Source organism: Periplaneta americana, chromosome 12, assembly GCF_040183065.1.
Source record: "Periplaneta americana isolate PAMFEO1 chromosome 12, P.americana_PAMFEO1_priV1, whole genome shotgun sequence".
Lineage (NCBI taxonomy): Eukaryota > Metazoa > Arthropoda > Insecta > Blattodea > Blattidae > Periplaneta > Periplaneta americana.
This window is the reverse complement of record NC_091128.1, coordinates 177,552,843-177,566,947: the sequence shown is the minus strand read 5'-3', so window position 1 is coordinate 177,566,947 and position 14,105 is coordinate 177,552,843. Positions and strand designations below refer to the sequence as shown.

General features: G+C 34.3%; 1 protein-coding gene across 1 annotated transcript in view; it reads right to left on the bottom strand.

Moving 5' to 3' along the window:
- The window catches only part of LOC138711244 (T-box transcription factor TBX20-like), a 298,047-nt gene that overhangs the window by 72,162 nt on the left and 211,780 nt on the right, over positions 1-14,105 (bottom strand). The window contains exon 4 of the mRNA XM_069842658.1: positions 12,546-12,710. Within this exon, the coding sequence (XP_069698759.1) occupies positions 12,546-12,710 (165 nt within the window). The remainder of the gene's footprint in view (positions 1-12,545; positions 12,711-14,105) is intronic.

Here is a 14,105-nt window from a genome sequence, read left to right as displayed (position 1 = left end):
GTTTCATAATGGTACAATGGTGATTTCTCATTGGCTGAACAACTGAATTATAATGAATTAGTGGCTTGTGCAGCAAATGCTGCTGCAAACTAAGTTCGTTAGACGTTCAAATAAACATTTTTCAGATTTATTTTCAATGAAGAATACTTGTCTTTTTGATAGTTATTTGCTTCCATAATAAAGAAACATACTCCCTCTGAATGGATTTTTTAAGCCAAATAATTTTTCTTGAACCTATCCAACTTCAGTTTTTGAGTTTCAACGCGAAAACGCAAGTATCAATGTCAGGACGATAGCAGTAGCTATTTCAGGTCATTGTGGATTGTAGGCAAAAGTTAAAAAAAGTCAGGTTTGCTAAGCTTTCGAACAATAGCATTTTCGTATAGCTGCTGCATGTAGAACTTGAAATGTAGAGCGTAAAATCATTTTATCCTACTAAGAGATCTTGCTGAAATGATCGGGAGACTACAAAATTTTCTAGGCCTCTTATTTTATCAGTAAGTAATAGCTACCTTTTTATCTTTCCTTAGGAACTGTAATTTTTGCGCTCTCTCGAGCCAATACTGAAGACAATGACACATATCAATATCTACACTACACCGCCATTAAGTATATGAAAAAGACCCAACCCCACTTGATTAAGAACTATACAAATATTTGATTTTTAAAAACAATATTATTATCTTACGTAAGTTTTGTAGTTATAGGCTATATAGCCGCCACTCAGTAAATTATAGAAATGAAGATCTAAATTAAGATACTTACATAACCTCAAAACGTTTCATTTTCATATCATCAATATAGCATTAAAATTATGTATAATTAATGAAAAATAGACGCATCATGACATTAACCATAATAATATGTAATTTCTAAAATGGTAATAATGTCATCAAACCACCTCAAGTTTCGTAGATTTGAATATCCAATTCACAGCTGTACTCAGAAAATTAATATATACTGCAGAATCAGTTTTTAATAACAAATTGAATTGAGCTCTAAATATGTCGGCAATCCTGCAGGTCATGGCCTTCGTGTAATAGCCTATTGTTTATTGTAGTGTGTGTTTTGTTCTGAAATTTAATCAAGTCGGCCGTGATTCAATAAAATTAGTTGTCAAAACTGACAACAAATGGATTTTGGAAAATAGGAAAATTATGTAGGAAAATTGACATTTCACTGAAAACTACTATTTTTCCGAAAAACTTTGGATCCAGGTATGAAAATGAGGAGTCACTCATTAAAATCCGTTCAGCCGTTTTCCCGTAATGTCCATTACCAGTTCAAATTATATATTTAGATAGGTGTATTTTAATGAGGTGCATTAAAGGGCTACTACCAGATGTATAATTACTACATTTCGGCATGGTCGAGCATAAATCAATTTAATTAACTGTTACAGCTTCTCGTGTCGCAGTTTAACAAATATTGTACATTTCAATGAAGGCAGTATATGCTGGAATATCGAATTGTTTAGGTTGATCAGCGTGCTTGGACACAGTAGGTTCGTTGCAATAACAGTCAGGAACCGTCCGTAACCAACGTGAGCATGCGCAGTACAAAAAAAAGCGTTCCAACACAATCCGAACCAGTCCTGAACCGGAAACATGTACTGCAGTCGGGCGTTCCAACAAGCTTTTGACACGGGTTCGGAACGGTCAGAAGTAGTCCGCGGATTGAGGCATGTACGGAAGAGTACGTAAGACGCGCATGCGCATAAGCTCACCAACGTCTCCTGGATACTGAAGAAAGACATGACCGACTGTTCACATCAATGAGGTTAAAGTTGAAAAGTGACAGTACAGGCGAATAATAAAACTAGAGATTTAATTTAAATTTTCACCAAAAAGAAAGGGAATGGAAATTATTTGAGTATTGAAACAGTTAATTACAATTTCAACATGCAGCTTTGATTAAAAATATAATAAATAACCTACATACATTAATAATTAAAAAAATAACTATTTTTAGATGAGAGTCCCCCAGTACACGACGTTGAATTACGGAATTCTTGCCTTCCATATTTTTGTCATATTTTTATAGAAAATGATCGAAATTCTATTTTCTGCAATTAGAATTAGCTGCGTACTTACTTACTTACTTACAAATGGCTTTTAAGGAACCCGAAGGTTCATTGCCGCCCTCACATAAGCCCGCCAGCGGTCCCTATCCTGTGCAAGATTAATCCAGTCTCTATCATCATATCCCACCTCCCTCAAATCCATTTTAATATTATCCTCCCATCTACGTCTCGGCCTCCCTAAAGGTATTTTTCCCTCCGGTCTCCCAACTAACACTCTATATGCATTTCTGGATTCGCCCATACGTGCTACATGCCCTGCCCATCTCAAACGTCTGGATTTAATGTTCCTAAGTATGTCAGGTGAAGAATACAATGCGTGCAGTTCTGTGTTGTGTAACTTTCTCCATTCTCCTGTAACTTCATCCCGCTTAGCCCCAAATATTTTCCTTAGCACCTTATTCTCAAACACCCTGAACCTATGTTCCTCTCTCAGAGTGAGAGTCCAAGTTTCACAACCATACAGAACAACCGGTAATATAACTGTTTTATAAATTCTAACTTTCAGATTTTTGGACAGCAAACGATAATAATAAGCATCCCGTTCTTAGCAAAGATGATCACAGTTATAGCATCTCTGGATTGAGTACATAACGACCCGCGAAAGCGTTCCAACAGCGTCCAGTCCAGTTTCAATCCCATAGCAGATGCTGAACTAGCGCATGCACATAAGATGGTACAGGAACCGTACATGAACTGATCCATGAACCGCTTGTTGGAACGACAGCCGAGCTTTTGAAAAATAAATCAGTTGCTTACTTGACTATGCGAATTTGCGGAAACCTTCAACAAGATCAGTACATCCGTGGGGAACTAATTTGTCAAGGGAACAGTGTTGTAACTTACTGTATGTGTAATATGAAAGTGTGTCATTTGAACGTCACCGTTTATTATTGATCTATAAAACTTCAATAGATTGCTGTTGTAAGGAGCCGTCACTGTGACACGCTCGCCTGACGCTGCAGTATGGATTTCCTATCAACATTTACCGCTCGTCCACTCTGTTAGGTTGTGTTTGGAGGGGCGCCATTAAAACAGCATTAACACTTCCGACAGACACCAGTTCTTATGATTTTATTAACGTCACTTGAGTGAAGAAAAAGCGTCCACAGTCGCCACACCGTTCTGATGGCAGAATTGTCAAATTATAAACAAAATTAATCGGGCAAGACCTCCCCCACAGAGTCTCTACTTCGACACCTCTTTGCTTCACCCACGACATCCATCACATAAACTCAACTTCCTTTGAAATATTTAGAAACTAGAAAAATAGAGAAATTAATTGAATCGCTAAAGGCAGAAGGTGATATATCCACTTTTTTTTTTTTTGCGAAAATGATTTTTATAATCAGTAGGTATCATCAGGGATAAAGGCATCCTCTTATGCAGAAAAGAAACTTCTTTTGGTCCTGTTGTGGCAGCTACAAGAATTATCAATTTAATGCAGAAAGGGGATATATCCTGGACATGTCCCTTTTCTTTGGGTCCACACCTGTGGAGTAACGCGTCTAGCCGTGAAACCAGGTGGCCTGGGTTCGATTCCCGGTCTGGGCAAGTTACCTGGTTGAGGTTTTTTTACGGGGTTTTTTCTCAACCCAATAGAGCAAATGCTGGGTAACTTTCGGTGCTGGACCCCGGACTCATTTCACCGGCATTATCACCTTCATTTCATTCAGACGCTAAATAACCTTACTTACTTACTTACTTACAAATGGCTTTTAAGGAACCCGAAGGTTCATTGCCGCCCTCACATAAGCCCGCCATCGGTCCCTATCCTGTGCAAGATTAAGCCAGTCTCTATCATCATACCCCACCTCCCTCAAATCCATTTTAACAGACGCTAAATAACCTAGATTTCGATACTGCGTCGTAAAATAACCCAATAAAATAAAAAAAAAAATCCATCACATAAACTCAAATTCCTTTACACCAAAGTGAAATATTTAGAAAGTAGAAAAATAAAGAAATTAATTATCGCTAAATGCAGAAAGGTGATATATCCACTTTTTTTTTTTTGCAAAATGATTTTTATAATCAGTAGGTATCTTCAGAGATAAAGCCATCCTTTTATGCAGAAAAGAAACTTCTTTTGGTACTGTTGTGGCATATACAAGAATTATCAATTTAATGGAGAAAGGGGATATATCCTGGACATGTGCCTTTTCTTTGGGTCCACACCTGTGGAGTAACGGTTAGCGTGTCTAGCCGCGAAACCAGGTGGCCCGGGTTCGATTTCCGGTCGGGACAAGTTACCTGCTTGAGCTTTTTTCCGGAGTTTTTCCTCAACTCAATATGAGCGAATGCTGGGTAACTTTCGGTGCTGGACCCCGGACTCATTTCACCGGCATTATCACCTTCATTTCATTTAGACGCTAAATAACCTAGATTTCGATACTGCGTCGTAAAATAACCCAATAAAATAAAAAAAAAATCCATCACATAAACTCAAATTCCTTTACACCAAAGTGAAATATTTAGAAAGTAGAAAAATAAAGAAATTAATTATCGCTAAATGCAGAAAGGTGATATATCCACATTTTTTTTTGTGAAAATGATTTTTATAATCAGTAGGTATCTTCAGAGATAAAGCCATTCTTTTATGCAGAAAAGAAACTTCTCTTGCTACTGTTGTGGCAGCTACAAGAATTATCAATTTAATGCAGAAAGGGGATATATCCTGGACATGTCTCTTTTCTTTGGTTTAATTTTGCACTACAAACTTTGTCCTACATTGTTGTATCTACAGTACATTAATATGGAAAAACACCGGGAATTCAACTTAGAAACACATATTGCTTTCATTGATTTGGAAAAAGCATTTGATAGGGAGAACGGAAATAAATTATTCAATGTATTAGCCACAGACCATGTTCCACAACAACTTATAGCAAACATATATACTATCTACTAGCCGTACCCGTCCGCTCCGCTGCACCCGTTAGAAATAAATATAAAGTAATTACATAATTAAAATAGGACATTTGATCCAGGGAACATTCGTGTTTGATATAAGGTTAAATCGTTTATTATGTTACTTAATTTAAATTGTATTTAAAAAAATTAAAATACGATCATTTTGATCCAGAGACACTCATTTGGTCACAAAAATTATTTTAGGAAATACAGGAAACGAATGTACAGAATAGCCTATCAACTTTTCTGTGCATAAGAAGCTATTTTAATCTTACCTGTCCTTGATTCACTCAGAAGTTACTGTAATAACATTATAGCATTATGTCCATCTAGAGAAACTACACTTTCCAATGGTGAATTAATAATTAATTATACACATCGGTTAATTTAGCTTCCGATATTACTTCATACAAACACAGAAACATTATCCGTAGGCTATCTTTCATAGCTTTCGATTGTTGTTGTCCAAGTCCCCTTATAGACGAAGTCATTTGTTTTTTATTTCATTACACCGCCTTAGATGGCGTTGTTATTGTAATTTTGAAACTCATTTATCTCATTAAATATCAGTCCTATCAAACTTTTGCATTGAATAAAACGGAAATCATTTTTAAAGAAACTTTTGTAATGTAACATATTTCACAAAAATCAATAATAAGCGAGATATTTCGATTTATTTAATTCAGGCCCTCTTATAACCCCTATTTTAAATAAAGTATTTTCAATGTTATATAGCCTATAATCTAAGTTACAACGAACTTAATTTATATTCCAATTTTCATCGAAATCCGTTCAGCCATTATTGCGTGAAAAGGTAACAAACATAAAGACAGACAGACAGACACAAACAAAAATTTCGAAAAAACGATTTTCGGTTTCAGGATGCTTAATTATACATGCTAACACCAATTATTTTTGGAAAATCGAAAATTACCAGCAAATTTTGGCTACAGATTTATTATTAGTATAGATAAAACAAATCTAATTGCAGTAAGGTGTGACAATAAATTATCGTATTGGACAAAAATTCATACAGGAGTAAGACAAGGCTGCGGCCTTTCACTGTTGCTATTTATTATATATATGAATCAAATAATTAGAGAATGGAAACAATTGCCTCATGGATATATACAACTCAATAGACATTTACAACTAGATTCATTACTTTTTGCAGACGATTTAGCTCTGGTGGCATCCTGAGAAGATGAATTACAACGTTCAATTTTTAATTCTAACAAAATTGGAATTAAATATGATATGAAAATCAGTCAAGAAAAAACTAAAATTATAGCCTTCTGCGGAAAATACCCTGTGCCTAGCAAAATATGTTTAGATTAAAAAATATTAGAAACAGTAAATTATTTTACATATCTCGGATACACATTATCTTTTTTCGATGAAGTAAACATTTCACAGAAAATTTCTAAATACACCAAAACAATGGGAATAATTAACAACATTATGAAACCTTCCCTAGTACAAAGGCATACTCGAATTCGCCTTTACAAGACCTTGGCAAGACCTGTACTTTGTTACGGCAGTGAGGCATGGACAGTGAGGAAGAAAGACGAAAGCAGAATAACGGCCAATGAAATGAAATTATGAGATATACAGCGGGATATACGAAATGGGATCACAAACGCAATGAAGATGTAATGGAAGAATTACAACTAGAATCTGTAATTATTCACGTAAAACATTATCAGAACAACTGGATAAATCATCTGCATCGCATGCGTAGAGATAGAATTCCAAAAGTCATGCTCCACTATCGTCCAAACTGGAAGAGATCTCTCGGACGTCCAAAGAAGCGCTGGATTGAAAATTAAACTTTGAGATCGTAACAGGCCATTTGGCCAAATACTTGAAGGGAAGAAAAAGAAGAAGAAGAAGAAGAAGAAGAAGAAGAAGAAGAAGAAAAAGAAGAAGAAAACGAAAAAGAAGAAGAAGAAGAAGAAGAAGAAAAAGGAGAAGGAGAAGGAGAAGGAGAAGGAGAAGGAGAAGGAGAAGGAGAAGGAGAAGGAGGAGGAGGAGGAGGAGAAGGAGGAGGAGAAGGAGGAGGAGGAGGAGGAGAAGGAGAAGGAGAAGGAGAAGGAGAAGGAGAAGGAGGAGGAGGAGGAGGAGGAGGAGAAGAAGAAGAAGACATTTATATTGCTTCAATTTTTCTCTACTTACTTTATCCTACATTATTGTATGTGATTGGCCTATAATACATTACGATTGCTTCAATTTTTCACTACTTCGTCCTACATTGTTGTATTTCATAGATCTGTAATAAATTACAATTTCTTCAATTTTTCACTACGTACTTTGTCATAGATTGTTGTATTTGATACGCCTATATAGTTGAAAGAAAATAAATTACATTTAAGATTTTTTTTGTATATGCATTAATGTACTCTGTAACCATTTTCGTTCAAAGTAAATGACGTTAAATGCAGAAAGGTGATATGTCCAATAATTTTAACCTCTCGTCCTATCAAAATAGATGAATGCAAAATTCTTTAAATGCCCCTAAATTATTTGTAGCATAAATACTCAAGTATCAAGAGTCCTTGATAATAATAGGGCGAAAAATGTAAAACATAAATTCTGTGTATCTTGTAAAATTTATATTTGATTTCATTTCATTCATTTATTTTATTCCATAGATCTTGCATGAGCAATGAAGCTTTAAGATGTGGAACAAGTCAAAATTTTACAATATTACAATTACATATTTTTACAAATTTTTATAGTTTTACAATTTAGTAATTTTCTACAATTTTTACAATTTTGTGCAATTTTTTACAATATTTTGGCGAGATGTAGTGAGATGAGGTGAGGTCCGATGATTCGCCAAAATATTACCCGGTATTTGCCTTTTGGTTTGGGGAAAACCTCGGAAAAACCCAACCAGGTAATCAAATCAAAGGGGGGTAATCAAATCAAAGGGGTTGATGCCAAGGACTCACCATAGACTCGCCATAGACCATCCGGCTTCAGTTCCACGGCAAACTTTCTGCATTTACCGATTCGATTACATAAATGGCACATTCAGAAATAACTTTAGGAAATAAAGTAAGGAAAAAAGTTACAATTTCACAAGGCTATGTCTCTCCTTGCCTCTTGTAGGGCAGTCAGGCATGGATCTTGAGAGAAAAAGATAAATCAAGGTTGCAAGCAAATGAAATAAAATTCCTCAGACATGTTTCAGGTTATAGAAAAGCAGACTACAAAAGATATTAAGATATCCGTTTACAATCAGACATTTTTAAAATTAATAAGCCATCGACGTAGCTCAGGCGGCAGCGCGTTTGCCTGCTGCCTCTTCAGGCGTGGATTCGATCCCCGCTTGGGCTCTAATTACCTGGTGGAGTTTTTTCCGAGGTTTTCTCTAACCGTAAGGCGAATGTCAGTTAATCTGTGGCGAATCCTCGGCCTCATGTCGCCAAATACCATCTCGATATCGTCAATTTCACTGGCAATAATCTAGTAGTTGATACAAGTCGTTAAATTAACCACATTAAAAACATATTAACAATATGGTGCAAAGAAATTTGAATTTATTACCTTCTTCTTCGTATTTTGTTTTCTGTGACTAGTATAAATTTTATTGAATTTTTGCTGTGCAATGTCATAGCCTTACTTTTTGACGGTTATTTTCGAATTAAATTGACTAACCCTTTGCGTAAATAAATAAATGCATGAATAAACGAATAAATAAATAAAATAAACAAATAATAAATAAATAAATAAAATAAACAAATAATAAATAAATAAATAAAATAAACAAATAATAAATGAATGAATGAATAAATGAATAAATGCATAAATAAATAAATAAATAAAATTAACAAATAATGAATAAATAAATAAATAGAATAAATAAATAATAAATAGAATAAACAAATAATAAATAAATAAATGAATGAATGAATGAATGAATAAATGAATGAATGAATAAATGAATGAATAAATAAATAAAATAAACAATAATAAATGAATGAATGAATAAATAAATGAATAGATGGATGGATGGATGGATGAATGAATGAGTGAGTGAATGAATGAATGAGTGAATGAATGAATGAGTGAATGAATGAGTGAGTGAATGAATGAATGACTGAATGAATGAGTGAGTGAATGAATGAATGAATAAAATAAACAAATAATAAATAAGTAAATAAATAAATGAATAAATGGATAAATGAATGAATAAATAAATAAAATAAACAAATAAGAAATAAATAAATAAATACATGAATAAATAAATAAAATAAACAAATAATAAATAAGTAAATAAATAAATGAATAAATGGATAAATGAATGAATAAATGGATAAATAAATAAAATAAACAAATAATAAATAAATAAATAAAGGAATAAATAAATAAATAAAATAAACAAATAAATAAATAAAATAAACAAATAAGAAATAAATAAATAAATAAATAAATGAATACATGAATAAATAAATAAAATAAACAAATAATAAATAAGTAAATAAATAAATGAATAAATGGATAAATGAATGAATAAATGACTAAATAAATAAAATAAACAAATAATAAATAAATAAATAAATAAACGAATAAATGAATAAATAAATAAAATAAACAAATAATAAATAAATAAAATAAACAAATAAGAAATAAATAAATAAATGAATACATGCATAAATAAATAAAATAAACAAATAATAAATAAATAAATAAATACTAAAATGATCACCAAAGAACTATTATGGTTATATAATTCCTCTTATTTAAAGTACATGCATAATTTTAATCTGCAGACCACCAGCCTAAATTACACAAAATTTTTTGAGTTTCCGACAAAATTAAATGAACTTCAAGGGGTGCGTGATTAAAAAGGTTGAGAACCTCTGCTCTGTCCCTCTGGCCTCTATTCTCGTAACGTCAAACTTACCAAGTTCCCAGAGCTGGAAATCATGGCTTCATAACCAAACATAGATATTTATATCCAGACTGTATGAGTGCATTTTTATTTCGCCATCACGGTCTGAAGTTTTGAATCGCACCAACAAAATCTAGCTTGACAGGGAAGAATGGGAATTGCAGCAAACAGGCCTGCTGCCGGCTGCTGTATGGCGCACATTGCGGTCGCGCAATTGTTAACGTCCTGCGGGGAATCCCCTGACTTCTTGTCCAGCACGTCATGCACGCGTCGACAGGGCGGCAGACAAATTGTGGCGGTTTGGACGGGGGGGTTGATCGATAAACAGAATCCGGGGGCTGTCAGGACCCTTAAGCCCGCGAGTATTGGAGCGCCAGCGCCGAATAATGGGGCAGGCTGTCTGACGGGGTTAAACACATGTTGCCCTCATCACCTTGTAGAGGGTGTGCACCCTCATTACAGACGCCGCGTCCTCCCAAATTCTGCGCATCTGTCATGCCAGGGCGCTTTAACGACGCCGGGGCACTGGCCGTGATGCAAGGTGTGAGGCAGTGGCGGCTCCTGTTTTCAGCAATGAGCGGCTGCGAAAAACGGCATCCATACTTACATACCCGAAGGTTCATTGCCGCCCTCACATAAGCCCGCCATTGGTCCCTATCCTGAGCAAGATTAATCCAGTCTCTATCATCATATCCCACCTCCCTCAAATACATTTTAATATTATCTTCCCATCTACGTCTCGGCCTCCCTAAAGGTCTTTTACCTCCGGCCTCCCAACTAACACTCTATATGCATTTCTGGATTCGCCCATACGTATTGCATGCCCTGCCCATCTCAAACTCAGGATTTAATGTTCCTAATTATGTCAGGTGAAGAATACAATGCGTGCAGTTCTGTGTTGTGTAACTTTCTCCATTCTCCTGTAACTTCATCCCTCTTAGCCCCAAATATTATCCTAAGCACCTTATTCTCAAACACCCTTAACCTATGTTCCTCTTTCAAAGTGAGAGTCCAAGTTTCACAACCATATAGAACAACCGGTAATATAACTGTTTTATAAATTCTAACTTTCAGATTTTTTGACAGCAGACTGGATGATAAAAGTTTCTCAACCGAATAATAACAGGCATTTCCCATATTTATTCTGTGTTTAATTTCTTCCCGAGTATCATTTATATTTGTTACTGTTGCTCCCAGATATTTGAACTTCTCCACTTCTTCAAAAGATAAATTTCCAATTTTTATATTTCCATTTCGTACAATATTCTCGTCACGAGACATAATCATATACTTTGTCTTTTCGGGATTTACTTCCAAATCTATCGCTTTACTTGCTTCAAGTAACATTTCCGTGTTTTCCCTAATCGTTTGTGTATTTTCTCCTAACATATTCACGTCATCCGCATAGACAAGCAGCTCATGTAACCCGTTCAATTCCAAACCCTCTCTGTTATCCTGGACTTTCCTAATGGCATACTCTAGAGCAAAGTTAAAAAGTAAAGGTGATAGTGCATCTCCTTGCTTCAGCCCACAGTGAATTGGAAACGCATGTGACAGAAACTGACCTATACGAACTCTGCTGTACGTTTCACTGAGACACATTTTAATTAATCGAACTAGTTTATTGGGAATACCAAATTCAATAAGAATATCATATAAAACGCGATAATAGTCCTATAAATTCTTAATTATAGTCACAGTCTAGTTAAAATATATGCAGAAGAGTTTTACAATATAGCCTACTAGTACAACACAAGGGGTTAGTATCGATACTTAATACAACACAGAAATATTCATGAAGCGTTGTTGAATGTCATGAATTCAGCTACAGAATAGAAGCCGTGAAAAATTAGGTACTTCTTTAATTTGGCCCTAAATAATCTTATGTTTTGAGTTTGATTTTTATATCCATATAGAGGCTATTAGGAATTTGTACTGCCTTAAAACGTAGTTCTTTTTGATAGCATGCAGTTCTCCGTTGTGTAACTTTCTCCATTCTCCTGTAACTTCATCCCTCTCAGCCCCAAATATTCCCTAAGCACCTTATTCTCAAACACCCTTAACCTATGTTCCTCTCTGTCAAAGTGAGAGTCCAAGTTTCACAACCATAAAGAACAACCGGTAATATAACTGTTTTATAAATTCTAACTTTCAGATTTTTTGACAGCAGACTGGATGATAAAAGCTTTTCAACCGAATAATAACACGCATTTCCCATATTTATTTTGTGTTTAATTTCCTCCCGAGTATCATTTATATTTGTTACTGTTGCTTCCAGGTATTTGAATTTTTCCTCCTCTTCAAAAGGTAAATTTCCAATTTTTATATTTCCATTTCGTACAATATTCTGGTCACGAGACATAATCATATACCCGTACTTTGTCTTTTCGGGATTTACTTCCAAACCTACCGCTTTACTTGCTTCCAGTAAAATTCCCGTGTTTTCCCTAATCGTTTGTGTATTTTCTGCTAACATATTCACGTCATCCGCATAGACAAGTAGCTGATGTATCCCGTTCAATTCCAAACCCCCTCTGTTATCCTGTTGGGAAGTACGCGCAATTACATCATTCAAATATAAAAGCATGTTTAGAAGGTATGAAGTGTCTACAACTTGGAACATTTTAGCGACTCAAACAAGGGAACACTCACCAGCTGGTTCTGGTAGGCTGTGACCGCAGTGAAGACGGACTCCGGGAAGATGAAGGTTTTGAACTCCTCGGACTCCAGGTCTGTGATGGGGGCGCTTCCAGAGGACTCGTGGCGTTTGACGAGGTGGATCCGAGGCTGGTACTTGTGCATCGAGTTGAGGACCAGCTGCAACAGCAGATACAAGACCATCATCAGTGTGTAATTTTAGATGTTCTTAGACAAGGAGTCATGAAACTATTAGAAAGGCAAGATAAACAGTTAACTAATGGAGCAAATACCATACAGGCAATCCGTGATCAGACTGAAGGCCGTGTGCAGAGGCCACAACCCTTAACAACAATCTCTTTCTAGCTAGAAATTCCCACATTACTTAACAACACCAGAATAAATAAGTAAATAAATAAATAAATGAATAAATGAATAAAATAAAAATAAATAGATAGATAGATAAATAAATATATAAATATATGAATAAATAAATAAATGAATAAATACATAAATAAATTAATTAATTAAATAAAAATAAATAGATAGATAAATAAATAAATTAATAAATATATGAATAAATAAATAACTAAATAAGTACATAAATAAATTAATTAATTAAATAAAACATAAATAGTAAGATAGATAAATAAATAAATTAATAAATATATGAATAAATAAATAACTAAATAAGTACATAAATAAATTAATTAATTAAATAAAACATAAATAGTAAGATAGATAAATAAATAAATAAATAAATAAATAAATAAATAAATAATTGAATAAATAAATCAATCAATCAAATAAGAAAATAAATAGATAAATAAATAAATAAATAAATGAATAAATAAATAACATAAAAAATAAATAAATAGATAAATAAATGAATGAATGAATGAATGAATCAATCAATCAATCAATCAATCAATCAATCAAATAAAAAATAGATAGATAAATAAATAAATAAATAAATAAATAAATAAATAAATATGGCTTCTTAAAATGGGTAAAATAAGAAAACCGCTATTGAATGCCTGCTCGCTGATCGGGGATAGGGATTGGCCTTAAATAGGGTAAGTTCGGATAATTTGGGTATAAAACAGCCTTTTTTAAAGTTAGAGACCCATAGCCTTTTACCATGAGTATTACACTTTTACTACGTCATACTGCTTTTGACCAATAAAACGGTACGAAAGGACGTCTTTCAAGCAATCATGGCTACTTATCGCACAATCTTATCGCTTCCCTAGCATTTGTTTAATTTGATCGGTTCCTTAGCATTTGTTTGTTTTTATCATCTAACATAACCTAACCTAACCTAACCTAACCTAACCTTACTTACTTACTGGCTTTTAAGGAATCCGGAGGTTCATTGCCGCCCTCACATAAGCCCGCCATCGGTCCCTATCCTGAGCAAGATTAATCCAGCCTCTACCATCATATCCCACCTCCCTCAAATCCATTTTAATATTATCCTCCCATCTACGTCTCGGCCTCCCCAAAGGTCTTTTTCCCTCCCCAGAGGTCTTTTTCCCTCCGGCCTCCCAACTAACACTCTATGTGCATTTATGG